The 18,812-nt window shown below is 39.3% G+C and overlaps 1 protein-coding gene and 1 long non-coding RNA gene across 9 annotated transcripts in view; one reads left to right on the top strand and one right to left on the bottom strand.

The window, feature by feature from the left end:
• IL16 (interleukin 16) overlaps window positions 1-18,812 on the bottom strand; it is a 41,325-nt gene that overhangs the window by 12,009 nt on the left and 10,504 nt on the right. For 4 of the 5 annotated variants that reach the window (XM_071754378.1, XM_071754380.1, XM_071754379.1 and 1 more), the window contains exons 3-12: window positions 16,770-17,178; window positions 9,333-9,469; window positions 8,510-8,642; window positions 6,471-6,564; window positions 5,874-6,016; window positions 3,652-3,762; window positions 2,449-2,563; window positions 2,149-2,222; window positions 1,845-2,055; window positions 675-792 (exon numbers count right to left, since the gene is read on the bottom strand). In XM_071754378.1, the coding sequence (XP_071610479.1) occupies window positions 675-792; window positions 1,845-2,055; window positions 2,149-2,222; window positions 2,449-2,563; window positions 3,652-3,762; window positions 5,874-6,016; window positions 6,471-6,564; window positions 8,510-8,642; window positions 9,333-9,469; window positions 16,770-17,178 (1,545 nt within the window). Of the gene's footprint in view, window positions 1-674; window positions 793-1,844; window positions 2,056-2,148; window positions 2,223-2,448; window positions 2,564-3,651; window positions 3,763-5,873; window positions 6,017-6,470; window positions 6,565-8,509; window positions 8,643-9,332; window positions 9,470-10,311; window positions 11,035-16,769; window positions 17,179-18,812 lie in introns of those variants that run through there. The other variant, XM_071754382.1, reaches the window with a different exon arrangement.
• Window positions 14,674-18,812, top strand: part of LOC139800855 (uncharacterized) — a 28,059-nt gene continuing 23,920 nt past the window's right edge. For 3 of the 4 annotated variants that reach the window (XR_011727971.1, XR_011727970.1, XR_011727968.1), the window contains exons 1-2: window positions 14,674-14,875; window positions 16,801-17,201. This is a non-coding gene — a long non-coding RNA (uncharacterized lncRNA). The remainder of the gene's footprint in view (window positions 14,876-16,800; window positions 17,202-18,812) is intronic. The other variant, XR_011727969.1, reaches the window with a different exon arrangement.

Genomic DNA, 18,812 nt, shown 5'->3' with positions numbered 1-18,812 from the left:
AAAGGATGTGGTGTTACATTTGAATCAGGTCTTAATATAATAATTCCAGTGATAAAGTTTTGTAATCCTCCTGACTGCTATACTGACTCTTTCTAGATGAAATTCAGGTTTGGTCCACTTGGAAACTGAAACTGCCCTTCTCTGCTTTACTCCAAATATCCACACACATTTAGAGGCTGATCAGAGGCCTTAATTCATATCATACAAACTTTAAAGTTTGAGCTGTGTAAGATCACAGTTCTTTCAGCTGAAGCCTTTGGCATGTAGGGAGGAGCATTACAGAGCACCTTAAGTTAAATAAAAAAGCCTCCACAGTGCTGTGTCCTGTTAAATTCTAAGTATGTTCAGTACTACTAATTGGCCATAAATCATACCCCTGATGTTTCTTTTTTTCCAGATACTTTATAATTTGGAAATCTCCTCCAGGAAGAATGTTAGATGCATGTCTAACACCCCAAAGCTACCCCAGCCTGTCCAACAGACAATGATTTCACTGGGTCCCTATTTATGTGGAAATCCCACATATCCCACAAGTGCATGCATATATCCTCAGGACAGCTAATATGCTTAAAATTCAAAACTCCCAAAAAGTACTATGACTTCCTGCCAAAACAGGTCAAAAATAAATAAATTTAAAAAAAACAGAGAAAGACTTCTGCCATAAGACATCCTACCTGAGTCTCCCATCCATATGTGCCACTGAGCCTGGAGAGAGGGTGTGAATAAAAATCCCTGAAATACACTGGAAGTAAGGGATGCTACATAGCCCAATTCCAAGGCCAACACCTGGCTCTGAAAGAATTTGTAATAAAAAACACATAAGAAGCAGTCAAAACAAACTATTGGAGAGACCTTTTTTAAAACTCTCTTCAGTTTACATATTTATTCCTGTACAAAGTAGAAACAAAGTCTTTGAATTTTTCATATTCTGTTCTTGCTGCTGCTCCTCCTGCTTTTTGCTTTTTCTCATTCCTCCCTACACCCCATAACCCCAGCAATTAAATTGAGGGCACACCAATATTGATTATGGGGTTCTAAGATCTTGTTTGCTATTCATTAGTGGTGTGTCACAGACAAAATTCACTGCAGGTTTAATTTGCAAACTATTTGTCATTACATAAGAATTTAGATGACTTTACAAGGAGACAGAAAAAAAAATTACAGAGGATCAAAAATTAAGGAGGAAAAAGTACCAAATAAAAATTAAAGATGGGTGGGTATTGTTTGCTATATCATCTCAGTCTCCATTTTATATAGTACAGCTTCATATTTTCGTGAATTTACCCTCTTTGCTCTGAACAATCACACTGATGTCAGATCCCATTCTTTGTGTTTGGTAAGTCATATTGTTGCCTCATAGAGGCTTTGCTTTTTTCATTGTTTTGAGGTTCCTATATTTGTTTATTTCATTCTGTCAGGGGATGTTTATAAATAGAAGATGATGACAGTTGGAGAGGAGGTGAAAGAATTAAAAGAAGATATAGATATATATTTTATTGGCTTTAAGCCTTTTCAAGAATTAAATTAACTGCTTGCATAATTATGGGTAAGAGTTACATAATCTGCTTAATAATTGGCAGCTGTTGCCAAGAGGGGTATGAATGTGATTCTAATCCTTGAGTGGAAAAAAAAAGTGGCTCTTGAGAACAGATGGTGTTTAAAATCCTGCTGTTGTTAGATAGTTAGCACTGACAGGAATGAAGATCTAATTTAGTGTGTTAAAAAAACTTAGTTCAGGCAAAGAATCAAATTAGTGAGAAAAGACATTCAGAGTGGGAATGAACAGTGTTTTGTCAATCAGTGCTGTGCTTGCTAGTGCTCAATTAGTTAACTCTACCACATACCTTTGTTTAGGGTAACTTCCATTATGACCCTGTCATTGGGCTTTGTAGCATTTAATGAGAATGCTGCAGTTTCTGAACTGAAAGAGCTGTTTTCCTTGGTTATGCACGTACTAGTCAGGGAGTGACACAAATGGGGTGACAGACAGCTGGAAGCAGAATGAGGTGTGCTGAAGCTTGTCCTGACTGTAAGTGTCAGAAGACCCTTTTTGGCCTGCTAGAAAGATAAGATAATTAATAAATGGGCTGAGTTCACATGCATGTGATGTGTAAAGGCAGACATTGTGCTGGAAAGGGAGTACGTAACCTTGAATTTTTGTAAAGCATCATGATGTGTTAATCCATGCATGGATTCTCCATTCAGCTCCAGGATTTCATCACCTGTTTTTTTAAGAGAAAAATTATATGGTGTTACTCTTACTGTGCTGTGCAATAAGTTACACTGAAAGTACATGGAGTACATTACTCCATTTGTAAGACAAAGGAATCTTGCAAATGCAGTAGTAGGTGCAGGTGTAAAAGATATTATGGCCCATTTCATCTTCCCTTTAATCTGCCTTTAGGTATCATCCTTTGGGTATCAGGAGTGGGAAGAGGGATTTCACACCTTCTTGTAGCCTTCCATCAGCAGCAGCAGCTCCACCAGGAAAGATGGTTTTGACATAGATGCCTATTGGTCCATAAATGCTGTCTTTTCCTCCAACAATACTGAAGCCCAAACCCTAATTTATGGAAGAGAAATAGTGTGTGAGAGCCCCTGTTCAGTTCTCATACTGGTTCATATGTGGTTTCCTCTGTATTACTTACATGGGCAGTACTAATCAACAGAGAATTATAATCCATGAAAAAATAGGCAACCACAAATTAACAAATTAAAAACCACAAACAGCAAATTAAAATTTCAGCCCAATGTTCTCGTTATTTGTTTTGTTTGTTGCTGTCAATTAATTCACTATTGTAAACATGCAGGAAGATGTATAAGTTATTAATTCATTTTTGCCCTTGAACCACTAAGTAACATTAGAGTTTTATTTCTTTTCTTTACCTTGATTTCCTCTCCCACAAATGAAACTAAAAACACGCCATGTAGGATCTTGATAATGCCACTAATTTTTGGCATACAGATATCCAACTTGTGGATGTCTCTCTCATCCTCTTCCAGAGATAAATAATTTTATAAGTTTATGCAGCATCCAAAACAACAATAAATGATGATGATCATACTTTATTAATTGATTTCTGAGAGTCATCTCAGAGTTTAAATATTTATTAAAAATGTTTTAACTGAAACTGTTAATGAACAAATTCAGAGCCTTATTCAACAATTTCAGAAGTGGTGTGTTTACAGCTACCCTCTGTCTTTCCCCAGAATTTTTGTGGGTTTTGCAATGTTTACTGCTTTTATTGAGGTCCTTTGTGTTCCTGGTAGCTCTGGTTTTCCTTCTCAACTGTCTTAATGGCTCAGCTCTGATTTGAAGGGAGCTCTCAGGTTGTTATGCTAGAGCAACCTATGGATGACATAGAGCCTAAGATTTCAAACCTATCTCCAATTGCCAAAAAGGGTAGCAGTGAATGTCAGTGTTGGTAGCCTTATGTGGGTGTGTTAGAACCTGAAGAAGCAAAGAGATACTTCTGCAGGCTATTAAGAAGCAAGTGATGATAACTAATCTCTCCTAGTAAAGCCTGGATATGAAATGGCAGCACAGAATTAGCAGCCTTAGTACCTGAAGTCACTTCCTTGCACTTTGCAGCTTAAATCTGTGAAATGAAATAAAAATCTATTTATAGTAAATAATGGAGCCAGTCTCACCTTCCCTTGTCCTTTCATTAGTACGATGTTTGAGATTACTGAAGCCTGTGAGCCACAGGATGTGTGAATTAACTGTGCTGTACTTAGTGATCTAGCTGGCCTCAAAATTGCCTGTAAACATAAAAGAAAAAAGAAAACATTTTAATGTAGAACCAAAAACATACATTAGGACAATTTAAATTCATTTCAAATTTTCCTGCCTATAAGTGATGCTATTAAAGGTTAAAAAAATATCCCTTCTTTCAACCAGTTTGGACACAACTGAAGACCATGTCCAGGCTTTTTAATGTTAGACTGGATTCTTTTCCATGATGCATCCAGAAATCAGTGGCCTGAAGATACATTGCTCTGGTTTTGCCTATCTTTAAATGTTCCAGACTCAGACTCCGAAGTTCTGCACACTGAAATTTTCCTGTAGAGACTACATTAGAGGGAAACTTCATCAATATTGGTCCTTAAAGTGATTAAAAGGTATAAAAGGATACAGTTATCCTCTCACTTGATTTTTCTATGCCAACATGATATCTGTGGCTATTAAGGGTCTTCAACAAGTATTATCATGTTTGCATTATTATTACTAAAATTTCCTCAAAAATATGAATTGCTGCTCACAAAAGTTCATTAGGCTGTTGTTTCTGTTAAGCCACAACATATGCTTTTTTTTCTGCAGCTGAAAGAGGTAGAGAACACCTTTTCTTAATTTTTTTTTAACCAAGGTGAATGATTCCTCAGCGTCTGTCCTTCTTCCATTCCACAGATAGTGGATTTCTTAACTACAGTCCCTGAGATTTGACCCATTTTAGTAAATCATTATTTAATTATTTAATGAAAGCCACCTTTTAAATATGAAATCAGGTATTGCAAACTAAAATAAGATCTGAAAAAAATTATTACCTAAAGCTAACTATGCATGAAGTTCAGCAGGGCCAGAGTAAACTGCACTCATTAAAAGTCCTAGGGCAGTTTTTTTACATTGCAAAGCAAGAATAAGAGGTGTTGAAAGTGTGTGGAACATCAGCCTAAGTTTCAGCTTCTGCATATATGAGAAAATAAGTCTCAATTTTGACATGCAAACAATATTATTTATTCAACGTGCAATTTGAAACATGAGAGTGCAATAGGTCTGGGCAATACCAAAAACGTACTCTCTGAAAAGTATTCCTCTGCCAGGTCACTGCATACTCTGTTGTGGGTCTTCTGAATCTGAAATAGTTTTTTCAGATTTCTATTGTTTCTGTGTGAGAAGGTATATTTTGTGTTTCTGTGTGTGGTGGGTATCAACCCCCAAAACTGGGATGCTGCCAAAGAGTCTCTGCCGATCGGCATCATCTGCTCATGCAGGATCTTGAAGTATCTGGAAGCCCAGCAGATCCCTGAGGATCTGACTGCACAGTGTGTCTGTGTCTGCCTGCATACTGGTGTTTGGTTGGGATTTGTGCTCCAGTTTGCCAACTCCTCAGTCTTGTTAAAGCCCTGGGCCAGGCTGTGGTGTCCCCAGGGTGAGGGACTGGCCAGGGAAAGGCAGGGGGGAAGCAGTAAGTCCCCAGCCAGGGCAGGAGGTGGCAGCTCCTTGTGAGGATTTTCACCTCCATTTCACCACTCCAGGCTTGAGCTGAGGGACCTTCAGCCATGAGTACACACTCTTTATCCTGTCCAACTTGTGGCAGCTTGCTTGGTATATTAGACAGCAAGAGACTGTTGGTCTCTAGCCTGCATGGATGGGGTTGTTTTAAATGTGTCTGATTCCCTGTGGGGAGGGAAGGGGGATGCCTCACACAGTGCAGTTCTGGGTGGAAACAACCAGCCATGAGGTGAGTCCGTACCTGCCTGTGGCCATAGCTGGGTTGACACAGGTGACCCAAAGCTTAGGCCAGGATTTTATCAGCCATATACACAGAGCATCTCCACAGCAAGCACTGGGGAGATGCCTGGGAAGGTCTTCAGCGGTGAGCTCTGAGGTGGCTCCAGGTGGCTCCCAAGGTGATGAGAACCACAGAGGGGGGATTTACACACACTGTAAAACCTGCTGGGGCAACAGGAGGGAGAAACTGCTGTGGAAATCCCTCCCTGCTCCCCTCCTCCTCGCAGAGGAGAGAGAGAGTTCCCTGATGGTGCCTGTCAGGTGCATGAGTTTTTGTAGGAAAGTAAATGCCAACACAATTGAGAGTTTCTTACTGGGGATGGTTTTGTCTGTTTGTCAGGTGATTTCCTGTAGGACTTACTGGGGTTCTCCCTCCAGAGCTGTCCAGCTGCTGGGAAAGAGATTTGCGGCCGGTGTGGAGCGCGGGTGTCTGCCGGTCTCTGAAGGCTGCGGCTTTCGGGGGCGCCGCACAGTCCATCTCCCCCATCCAGTATGGGTTTACAGCTGTCAGGATGGGGAAAGAGGCTGGGTTATTTCTCAAGACCCCTCTGCACATTCATATTATCAGGTAAATGCTATTTAGAAATGCTTGTCCTCTTGTAAATCTGTGAAGGGAGTGATCTTTTCAGTCTTCAGTGTGGGGATGGCAATTACTGTTAAATACAGTAAAAAGCAAGCATTGCCTCCGAGAAGAGCATTGGCCTACTTAGAATACAACTTTAAAAAAAAAAAAAATCCCATAAAACGTAATGCTTCTGCACAAAACTCCCAACTGTAGGATATATGGAATATAAAAGCTGATGCTTTATGCATCAGCAATTCTTAACTGAGGATGCCAGACTAAATTTGGACAACAGCTGCAGTTTCTTTCAACACTGCAGCACCATCACTCAATGAAGTGCTTTGCTGTGAACTCCCTGAATATTACAACAGAAAAGATTACTTCTTTGCAACTTACTGGTTGAGTTACTGCGAGTCCGTTGACACTCAGCTTTACTGTGCAGAAAACCATTTTGTATTTCCAAAGGTCTTTCCTTACAACATGGCATTTCCTAAATAAAAATAAAATAAAACAATAATTTCTCCTAATTTGGCTTGCACGCATTTTAGCCAGAATCAAAATGCATGCAAAATTTTGATGCATTGCATCAAAATGCAATGAATGATAAAGAAAACATAAAGATCAAAATTTTGCTATTAACATGATTATAACTTGCCAAAGTAGTAAGATAGAAACAGATTCTGAGTCCTTAGTCAAAAATGGACAAAAAATTTATTGAACAACCCCAGGTGGTTCAGACTGAGAAGTATTTTGATGTATGAGTAGACTGTAGCCATGCTTGTCTTATTTCTGGACATAACTGGTGGCTTTCAGAACTCAGTTTCCATCACCTTAGAAGGGAATTATTTTTAAAAGAAAAATTCAGTGGGCCCAGCTTCATGATGATAGCTAGCTGTCTAACTTTCTCTGATTTCAGAGGGATGGCTTTTAGTCAAAATATAATACTGGTGTTTAAAAAACTTTGAGGACTAGGTTTTGGTGTTTTCCAAAAATTCTTTCCATTGTGCTTGGAAACATTTAGTTGCTTCGATAGTGGCCACTAAGTCTAGCATTTAAAAACTTTTAGATAAACCACTCAGGTTTCTAAAATGCACGTTTTTAGAAGTTTCAAAATAAGTAAGTGATCACATCTGAATAACAGCTGATGTTAGGGATAGTAACAGGAGAGCAGCATCAGAGCAGGATCTGCATGTTCTAATCTGTCTAGAGCCAACAAAGACAAATACTTTCTTTCAGAAACCTGATTTTAGTAGTACTGTTTAGAGACCTCAGGAACTAATGAATTATAATTTCCCTCTTCAACAGCAGGTGGAGGCATTGCCAAGTAGCAAAATCCTACCAGGGCTTTCCAGTCCCATTTCCTCACAAACTCTTTAGAATAAGAAATACAGAGAATATCAAAAAGATGTTTTTTGAAAATAGTTTCATGGTATTTCTCTAACCAAGCTAGCTAGCTTGAAAAGCCTTTGCTATTAACCCCTAAGTAATTTGGTGCAGGCTTGTCTAAATGCACTGTTCATCTGCCTGTCTCTCCTGTGGTAATAAAGGTTTAATGTAGGTCATCTCTGGCCACTTAAGTATTTAAAGAAGAGAAAACAAAAATCTTGGCAGAATCCAACAGACATCTGAGTGATCCAGTGCTTGCTGCTGCCCTAGAAAGTGGAGCAGGAGGCTCAGACCTGATAGCAGCTCCAGCAAGGGGTGTTATCTCAGTCAATTATTAACACAGAGCTTTCTGTGTGACACTTTTACAGGTAACAAGCAGAAAGTGCCTATTTTCTTTCAGTATCAAGATCTGAATTCTGCCACAAGTCTCTAGCTGCAGACTGTTGTCACTAAAGTGGTAAATGTGTGGCAGAGGACTAACCCTGACCAGTCACCCACTGGTTTCCTCCATAATTTGCTAGTGAAAAGCCTTTGATGGGGAAGGGAGGACAAGAAGCCTGAAATGAAATGTCTAATCCAGAAAAATGGACTCTTTGAAAAAAAGATCAGAAGAAAAATTTGGTGATAATTCCCTTTTCCCTGTCTCTGTAGCAGACTCCAGTAACACCACAGGAATGTTCTAGCTCTAGAACCTAGATCCACAAAACTACTTCTGTATAGGTTCTGCTCTCTGGCTTCTGGATTCCTGGATCTTCTCTTAAATTCACCTCTGCCTTTGCTCAACTTCCAAGTGGAAAATTAACATTGGCAAGCCTTGTGTTTCTAAAAGAGGGTTTGTATAGCCCTTGCTAGAATTTCCCAGGGCCTTGGCCTCCCCATAGTCTCTGTTTATCTGGGAAATAGCTATGCTGAAAGCCCCCAGAGTGTGACCACAAGAGGTTTGGGGTTTTTTCAGGAAGAGCAAAAACATGTTCTTCAAATGTCTGATGCACAAATTCCCCTTCTGTCTCAAGTAACGTTGTGGGAGAGAACACAACCTCCATGCTTACTTTGCTGGCCATCATCATGTTCAGCAGCCGTGTTGTTGGGTGAAGGAGAGATTCAGCCTCCTTGCCGGACACATCTTTAAGCGACTGTCGATGTAGTGTTAACGGTTCATCCCTTGGGCTCAGAAAACCATTCCTTAAAAAGAAGAAAATAGGAACATGCTTGTATATAATTTTGCAATTAACAATATGGCAGTATTGTGCTATGTGTCTCAGTAACTGAAGAGTCAGCTACAAATCTTCTCTTTGCCTTAAACAGAACGACCAGGAGATATCTTGATGTGTGATGCACCCCGTTCCCTGATAGGATATCTTTCTGTTGCTGCTGTCTTCTGCTTAGCCCTGGTGATCAATGCCACCTTTCCATATCTTGCTTACAGCCAGGCTAAGATGATAGCGCAGAATAGCTCAAACCAGGCAAAATATTCCTCTGCTCTCATCATCTTGCATTTGCATGTTGATCAGAGACTATATACATTACTCCCTTTCAGAAACTTTTCCTCCCGTTGATTTCCAGTGGCCTTGCTTGGCTGATGACATCCTATATTGCCCTTTAATAGGGCAACTATGAAAACAGCATTTGAAAACTTTATGTTATGTATAATCTTTCATTCTTTCAGATTTTATTTCTTAGTACAATTGAGAAGCATTAGGTCCCTGAATGGCCACAGATTTAGTTGTCTAGTATCTTGACCTGTCTCTCCAACCAGAATTATTTTAATAAGTTATTCCCAAACATCACTGCTTTCCTCTGAAACTGAGCTCTAAACCCTAGATTGTTATAGAAAGCTGGTCATATAAAATTGATGCAATAGGTTTGCTGTACCTGTTTGCTGCACCTCCAGCAGGCTCCTGGCTGCCTGTGAACCCTTTCCAGAGAGATGCAGAGTTCGGACTCTTAGAGAGCTTGATTCTTGAACTGCTGTTCCCTCTGGTTGTACACAGCCTGCAGATGCAGCTGTCCTGATTCAGAAGATGAAAAGTTGCATGAAAAAAATTGGCTACTTACAGTTATTTTGAGCTTTTTTAAGAAATGCAGAATTTTTTCTTGTTCTTAGAACCAGGTTGCCTTCAAGTAGAACAGGAACAGGCCTTTAACACTGTGCAGTTGTGAAAGAACAATTGTATTATAGAGTCTGTGTTCAAAAGAAATTGTCTTCCTTAGGACTTCAGTGGTTTCTGACTACAAAAGGGAAGTATTAGAATAGAGTGCCCCTTTGCACGGAAGGGAAGAGAACAGATAATAATAGCCTTTTCATAGTAACTGGATAATTTTTGCCTGTGCTAACTACTTTAAGAAAAGACAGCAAGGAAAATAAACATATACTACAAAAAGAAATACTGTAAAAAACAGAAGAGGTCCGAATGGAAAATGAGTGTAAACAAAGCACTAGAAGCTCCACCCCTGATGCTGATTTGTTAGGGAGCAGGGGAACAGAGAAGACTTCAACAGTGGAAGATTCTTTGTCCACTCAAGACTTGTTGAAGTTGCTATAGTCTGTGTTTCATCTGGGTGGCTAATTATAAGCATACTTTTAACATAGCTATGACTCATTAACGTATGGCCATCCAAAAAGAGAGTGTCTTAAGTCAGATGAGTAAGTACAGCAAAGGGTGGGTTGGTTGACAAAGTACATGAACAACATATTGCCTAACAAATATGCTCCTGCAGCACAAATACATGAACACTTAAAAATTCTAAAGAGACAAGGAAAACTGGAAAAAGTTAGCACACAATCTCTTCCATTTGCTTAGTAAATCTCCTAATGCAAGTATTCATTTCTTCTGCTCCCAGCTGAACCCACCTCCTCTGCCCTCGCCAGCCTCTCCATACTCCACATAGTGAAGAGGGCTCTCAGTGTATCCTGGATCCAGGCTTGTTCCCGAGAGATTTGTATGATTGAGGTATAGATTTCTGAAGGGGAGGCAAATTTCATATGTTAGGACAGGCCACAAAATATAGCAGTGGTCAACTGTCTGTATTTCTCCTGGGTCCCCTGGTCAGAGTGGCATGAACTATTTCCAGTCATCTGTAGTCCTCTGCAAGCACAAGGAAAGCTGTGTAACCACCTTCTTCACCATGAGTAGGGCCTCATTTCTGCCCTAAGCAGAGTTCATCCAGCCCTGAGGGTTAGAATCATCATGCCCTTCCACCACAAATCAATAGGGATCACACCATACCTGACTTACAGCAAACACAGATTTCAAATGTTCAGCACCGTCAATAAAGGTCATTATCTTCCAGGCTGACTGTTGAAGCCTGGCTCCCATTCTGAGATCTGCCAGAGTAAATCTAAGGCTGTGAATGAATTAAGTGTCTAACTTTGAGCCCTAGGCTCACTGCAGGATGAATTAAGTTGGCAATTCGTAAGGGATATATTTGTACTGACTGACTTGTTAACTCTGTGGGTTTGCTTGCATTCCAGATTGTCTGCCATTAACGAGGAGCGTCTGCAGTTTCGAAGCCTCTTGTGTTCATGAAGAGTGCTTCCAGTGAGTAACTGGTAAGTGTGTGAGCATGGACAGAATTCTATTTTAAACCAGTTTGTTTGAACTCTAATGTTAGTTTTGGAGCTTCTATATTGACTTTTCATCCAAGGTAAATATCATGGGAAATACATACTTGAAATCAGGACTACATTACATTCTTTTTTATCTTATGGCAGTGCTTTGAAGTCTTCAGCATGGTAACAAAACAAAGATTAGAGTTCTTATGTCTTAAAATTTCAGATGTTGAGTAACAAAAAACTGTGAGCTGCTCTCTTTTATTTTTTTTTTTTAATCTTTTTTTATTGATACTTCGTTTTAGGTATCCATAAGAAATTACAGGCTAGATTCTGCATAGATGAAGCTCACAGTTTTTTCAAAAGAATACTGTTCTTCCTATAAGGCATGAGAAATGTAAGATAGATATTAAAGGTGGGAACCTATCCTGATGGTTGAATAGGTATTTTGAGATATTTGACAATGATGATGGATCAGTACTGCTGTGAAAGAGTATTTGTACTATAGAGTCAGTGTTGAAAAAAACATTGTTTTCCTTTTTTTCTCTAGACAGAATTCAAGTTTGGACTCATAAACATCTTTCCTTAGGACTCCTAACTCTTATCTACTGCTCCCCTGAAATATCTATATATCCTCTCACAGATTCAACATAGCTGTTCTCCACTCTTCATTTTGTTATTGATTTAAACTTAATGGTGAGCCTTTTGAGAGTATCCTCAACTGGTCTCTGTTAAAAACAAAGGCATGTTTGTGCCCTTCTTATAACTTGGTCACAGTGTACAGCTGTTGCATTCAGAGCACTTATAAAAATCTTTATAATTAATTGTCGAAAGGTCGTTTGGCTCACACCAGTTTCACAGGACATCAGAGAGCAGTGGGTTTGGCTCTGAGGTTTGTCATTGTAGCACCATCTATGTCCTTTGGGGAAGTCATTTTATTTTGTACAATAGCACACATGCCAGGCTGGAAAATCTTGGTTGTATAGAGAAATAGGTGTGCAATGACATCAAATGAAAACTGATACGAATATTCTTCCCAAGGGCAATAAACTGCATGCACTTAGTCAGAAGGAAAGTAGAGGTTAAATCCACTGTACACTGCAGAAAAGTCTTGGGAACATTTTTTAAATCTAGAATCATCTTACTAAGTTGGGATACCTTTCAAATAAACTCTCTGTGTCAATAATTTCTGCAATTCATTTATGTTTATTACTTTAAAAAAACCAAAAAAACCTGAAAAAACAAAAACAAAAAACAAAAAAACCCTGAAACCTAAAACCAAACAGCTGTAAGGGACTGTAGGGGCACGTGGCAAAATATCTGTATGTTGTCAGTGTCTGCACTTCTTTGGGTCCTGGATAGAAATCCATATATTCACATCCAAATTATTGCAGCATGACAGAAAATTACTAAAAGCTGTTCTTCAGAAAAATAAACATTTGACCAATTAATTTTCCAGCAGTGAATTTGTTCTGGGTTTTGTTCTTTAGTATCTTTTATTTCCTCTATCACTTATTATTTTAGGTATAGAAATACTGCTGATGGTTTCAAGAGTAATGACAATACTTATCTTGGATCCTCCTCCTTTTTGAAATGTCCTGCTCAGTTTGAAAGGTGATTTATAGTTCTGAATGCAATGAATGCTGAAATTTTTCTGAAACAAGGCTGGCAGGTGTGGTGTATGGGCAGGTGTATTGTAGACCAAACTTGCCCACTCATTATTTCAAATATTTCAAAAATAAAATAGAAGAAAGTCTGTGAGAGTGTGTTATAAGGAATATTTGTCTTTATAACTGAATCTGAAAGATAAAATCAAAGGTGGAATTCAAGAGGCTTCTTGAATGTATTTTGTCACAGGTGAGGATAGATAAATTTTTCATGTGTTTAGTTCTGGAAAAATAATTCTCAGTCCTGTGTCAACTCCCTCCTGCTCCCCTTTTGTCATGTGAAATGCAAAGCTTCTGAGGATGTTTTTCTATCTGCCATTTAAAAGATTTCTTTTGCCTTCATACACTCATTAGACATTTCTAGGCCAGAGGCCCATCTCAAAACATCTAATTCCAGATGTGTTTAGAAATAAGGGTAACCATGGCATCTGTGGAAAACTGAAAAACTTTTGTGCACTCTTAAAGTAAGACACAGTAGTTAGATTGTCTGAAATGAAGTGTTATACAAGGATAGTTCAAGTAAGGTCTTTGACTCATTTAACCAAGTGTATGACAATGAGCTGTTGTTTTTTTTAAAAAAAGAAAAAAATAATCTAACAACAGTACAATGATGAATTTAAATATTTAGCTTTTCTGGTCTCCTGACTGTGAAATGGCTGGGATTTCCAAGTGGAAGATAAAAAGCATAGTCTTTGGGGATTTTTTTCAGTAAGTACTTTTTTCTGCATAATTTCTAACAGAGAAAAGGCCAGAGACTATCTGGCATAAACTGACATGACTCCACCAATTCTGACATACCCTAGCCAATGCCTCAATCTTTTCAAAATATTTATAGTAGATGTGATTCATTTTCCCAGCAGCATATTCCCTTAGCAATTAATAAAATGGCAGGAGTTGGAAACCCTCTGGATGATGCAAGAAGTGGTTCAGGGGGTTCAGTTTCTGCCATAGATAACTGGTTCAGCACATCAGACATTACAGATGGACCTTTCCACCCATTATCTGGCATTTAATATGTTTTTCTGGGAGCCTTTTCCCTGGCTCACATTTTGCAGCACACACACTCTCCTAACACAACAGCCTCTTTCCCAATGTGCTCGGGGGATAGTATGGCCCTGATGTAATAAAAGCAAGAAGACTGGAAAGACAGAACGAGAGAACAAGTAGGAATAAGGAGGAGACAATATAAATGTCTAAATAAATGCAGTCTCCCCTCCTGGTTTTGTTTTTCCATCCTGCCCATAGACTCAATGTTTGAGATACCACACTCTGCTGCCAGAACTTGTCCTGGTACCAAAGGGCCAGCTAAGTGGTGTTTGTGTAAAGGTGAGTTGAAATGTATTCTAGTGATAAATAAGGGAGAAAAAAACATTTGGCAGCAAAACTTGTGCATATTTTCTTGCAAAGAAGAATGAACAAAACCTGGTATCATCAGAATTTCAGCCTGCTGAAATTCTCTTCTATATAATTAGATCTGTGTTCCCACACAGTCTTTCTGACAGGTAGTGTAATAAGAACAATATATCTCAGGGATTCTCTGAAGTCTAATATGTGCTCATACTGCAGTGCTTCCTTCAGTGGCTACAGCAGCATTTTCTGGAGTGAAAGAAATGGGTATCACAATGCATAGGTGCCCTCTCTTCAAAAATCCTCCTTTTACCTCTCATTTCCTTGTTCTAGGTAGCACCTAGTTTCTCATACTCTCAGACAGAGGACTGTTTGGGACCCTAAAGACTTTGGAATCAGCAAAGCATGACTCTGATACATATGCAGAAGTCTGGAAACACTTTGATTTGCTCATGGTTTGTGCAATAGTGAATCCCATGTAATTACCAGAGTATGGCTCAGAGAGATACTTAGGTTTTTGAACAGAAGAGAGGAACTAGTATTTGGAATACTGATGTTGGAATAGTTCTGGAGAAGAAACATATAAGGATTATTTAATCATGCTGGACTTTTAAACATTCTTCTCTGCTTTCAATGTTACAGCAAAAATGAAGTTGTTCAGTTCTGTGGGAGTTATTAGCACCTTCAGATGCATGCTTAGAACTGCAGGCGGTGGAAAGCAGAATAATCATGGAATATCCTCAGCAACACCACAGAAAGAATGGAATCAATTTTCTTGAACAAAGACAAGAATCCTTCAGCTCTGAGTCATACATCATGAATTTCTGCAGTGTCACATGGAGATGGAGTGAGTGAGTGTTACTCTGGGACTTGAAAAATGTTTGTTGACTCCTTTCTTAAAGAGAGCGGTTTTAAACTTAAGCTCTCTAAGACATGTAGAACAGGAAGATTGTTCTGACAGGCTTGTGCTATATGGAAGGCAGACATTGCTGCTTTCATAATATAGGGCAAAGCCTCAGCAGCAGTAGTACAGGACAGGGTTGGTGCAGATGCTACCACAGTTCATCCTGTTTAGCATGTTAGTATGAGACTTCTTAGAATCTGTGATCAATGACTCTGAAAGGTATGGAAAACTAGCAAGTAGCATCTGAAGAGGCTTATATTGCTACGAGACCTCTAGAGAGAGAATTTAATGTAACCATTATCTACCAAGGCACTAGGTGCTGTAAAGGACTGGGTTGCTGACTAATTTATGTCACCACCCATGCAATGCTCCTGAGCCATCATGTTCAGTGACACTAACACCCCAGCCTAGAAATGGATTTATACCCTTACCAGTTATGTTCTGTCTGTGCAATGGCATTAGTTATGGGACTTACTCTGTTTCCCATATCCCTGTTTGAGCTTCTTGCCTGCTAATAAAGCAAATGATCTAAATTTACAGTCTGCAATGAGATATAGAGTAATTTCATGTGGATTTGCATCACAACAGTTACTGGAGCTCTCTGCATTGTGGAGGTGTACAACTAATAGACTGAGGCAGCAGACACACCTAAGAGCTTCAGCTTTGTGAGTTCTTCACTCACAAGAGGAAACCAGCAGAGAGCATACAGAATCTCTCAAAAAGGGAAGAGATTGTATGATTTTGCAGGTAACTGTGTTTTGGGGTGTGGGTCAGTGTCACCTATTTATTTTATTTCTTTCAGAAAGGAATAGAAAGTTGACTTCTATAGAACGTTTTTGTCCTCATGCTGGGACTTTGTCCAGAGCTGAAACACCTCACACACAGAGCTCTGTCCTGCTGAAGTCTGATATTAGGCTGCACACTGTGATGATTTGAAGAAAACTCAAGCAGTAAGGGGAGATTCTGATATTTAGTATCTCTGTGTGTTTAGATGTAGAGGTCTAGTTTTAACCAATTTCTGTTGAAAGTATGTAAAATAAACAGCATATATAAGAAAGAATATAGTAGGTGAAAGAATCAGATCTTTCACGTAAGCCAATATTTGCACATATGAAAGGCACATAATAAGGGAGGTGCCAGGAGAACACAAACGGCATTAAAAATCATGTCATACTTTTAGTGAGGCTCCTTTTACACATCACACCAACAGGCAGAGATAAAGTGGAAAAACTAGGATACATCACTGCAAAGGAACTTTGTAGAGGCATCTAAAATACATTATGCAGACTGAAAAAGAAATTCAGATCACTAGAGCTAGCATAGTTACCTTTTGATTGAGGAAAAATGTTTTAATATAAGGCTGTTAAGAGTTTTACATCTCTAGGAAAACGTGACATCTCTGGTGGTTTTAGAGCCATCACTACCTCCTTCTTAAATCAGAAAGAACCTCTGCCTGCTGAATCGCGGGCATCTTTGACAGCATTATCCTAATTCATACTTGCACTGCTTGTAAGATCTCATGGGATCACACTTTGCAACTGCACTTTGCTGAAGTGACAGTTTTATATTTTGATCTGTATACTATTTTGAGGATAGAAAGCACCAGCTGTGCCAGTCTGGATACACTGAGAGTGGCCTAGCAGTCACTGATTTCAGCAGAGTGCAACAGCATTGCAGGGAAGCCAATACATTTCCATGCTGCTTATACTGAGCAGGAATGCTGCAGACTCACTGTCTCTGAAAAAGCCAACTAGAATTCTTGTTCCTGAGAAATATGAACTAATCCGTTGAGGAGCTATTAAAAGGGGAAGCATTGCAATATATTGCACTGAGTTGCCTACCTTGCTGAGTAACTTCCTTCTCGTGTTGCAGTTCTCCTTTGCTGGGACTGTGGACTGGACCATGCTGGTGATCACACGTGGAGGATGAGCTGGGCTTTCTTCTGTCTCCGATGTGCATGGCAGTTGTGTTCTAGGACAGCAGTCCAAGTCCTCTTGACTCCAATTGGTAGAGATGTCAAAGGGATCAGGGCATTTCTCATCAGGACTTGACCCATCATCACTGTTCTTGGCATTGCAAAGTATGAGTGATCTTGAAATGGAGCGAAACTTTCTCGACTTCCTGTTCCCAGCACTGCTCTTTCGATCCATCTTCAGAGAGCTGGTGGTGCTGCTCCTTTTCCTATCGTTCTCCCACTTATGTGGCATGATACTTTCAACAACTTTCCCCGCTTCTCTGGTGCTAAGTATCCTTCAGGAGAGGAAACATAAAAAGTAAGTTGCAATATACCCCACTTTCTCCCACTTAATAACCTACGCTTCTGAAATGCCCTAATGAATAAATCGAATCAACAGAGCCTTTCAGTCTGCTAACAGCCACGTGATATCTCATGACTTGCTAATTCTGCTTCTGTGCAGTGCTCTACTAAATTCTCCTGCACCTTTTCATTCTCCTCCCATGCTCCCCAAGCACAATGGAGTGCTTTTAATAAATGTTTTTGATGCTTCTACTGTGCTTCTTCCTTTGGGCTTCTGCTGAATTTGCATGTTGAAGTCCTGAATTGAAAAGGAAGATACTTTAAAAGCATTGGTCTATCCTCCTAACATCATTTGGAAGGAGGTAGCTCCTTCTGAAGTTTGGTTCTGAAACCACCATAATTCAGAGAACATAAATCAAATTGTTGAGGTTAAGTTCTCTGCCTGGCACATCTGATTTGTAGGTGGTTTAGCAAAAGTAGATCTTAGCCACAAGAGAGTAAGGAGTGTCAGGCTGCTATAAAATGCCTACCTTTGCAGATCAGAACTCACTTAAGACCATGCATTTAACAGTACGAGAGAGATCCAGTGAAGCACTTAAGATGTGAATATCTGATTAGAGACTGAACTCCAGAAAGGAATACAGCTCCAATACATTCCTCAGAAAGAGTCCCATTACATAAATGGTTTGTTTCAACATATGATTCAGCATACAAAATTAAGAGAAAATTAAATGCTATACAATCAAAATGTGGCAGAATGAGTAAAGTGATTAGCATGTCACAATAACAAAGGGGCGCTTTGGTGAAATGTTTTCTTTTCCTCTCAGAAAAGATTTTCTAGAAATGTTTTGGTAGGCATGTGTCAGTGATGAAGAATTCAACAAGAGAAAAATCTAAATGAATTACTTTGTCTTTCTCACTTAATTTTTATCATATTTATTACACAAACTTTTCTGTTTCCTTCACAGAACCTAGCTGATACTGTATGATGACTCTCTAGAGAAAATGCCCTTTGAAACTAAAGGATTTGCATAAATCAAAGATGCTGGAGATGTTATGCAAAAAACTGCAAAACAATGTAATTTGAAAGCACTTCTCTAGTACACCACTGAGAGGGGAAAAAAATGGTACAACTTTTTTTTCTCTAAACTAGGTTGTTATGTGTCCTTGTTCTTTTTCCCCTGTTTTATTCAGAAGTAGGTAGGTAGGTATGTATGCACCTTGTACCTGAAATGCTACTGGTTATATAGAATTGGAGGCAAATTTTTCTAAAGACCCCTTACAGACTTTTCAGGACCAGCAAAGAGGTCCCTTTATCACCAAGGGAGAAGCATGTTTTTTTATTCAGCCCTTTCTGGCATTTTTCATAGATAATACTTCTGCAGCCTTCCACCATAACATTTTCCATTATTTCAGTCCTAATACTGCTCTGCTCCTTGATGTCTCTTCTCCAAAACACCCCCCTAGCACTTCAGAAACTCATGCCCTGAGAATTGGAACTCGTCAGATTTCCTTGCAGGACACTATTCCAAGGCAAAGTTTAAGTTTGAAACTGTCCAGAGAACATGTCAAATTCCACAATGCTGGTATGTTTTCTGCCCCTCTCCTGTGTGTTTTTGGGATCCTT

Source organism: Heliangelus exortis, chromosome 11 (assembly GCF_036169615.1).
Source record: "Heliangelus exortis chromosome 11, bHelExo1.hap1, whole genome shotgun sequence".
NCBI classification, from domain to species: domain Eukaryota; kingdom Metazoa; phylum Chordata; class Aves; order Apodiformes; family Trochilidae; genus Heliangelus; species Heliangelus exortis.
This window is presented reverse-complemented; position numbering and strand designations above follow the sequence as displayed.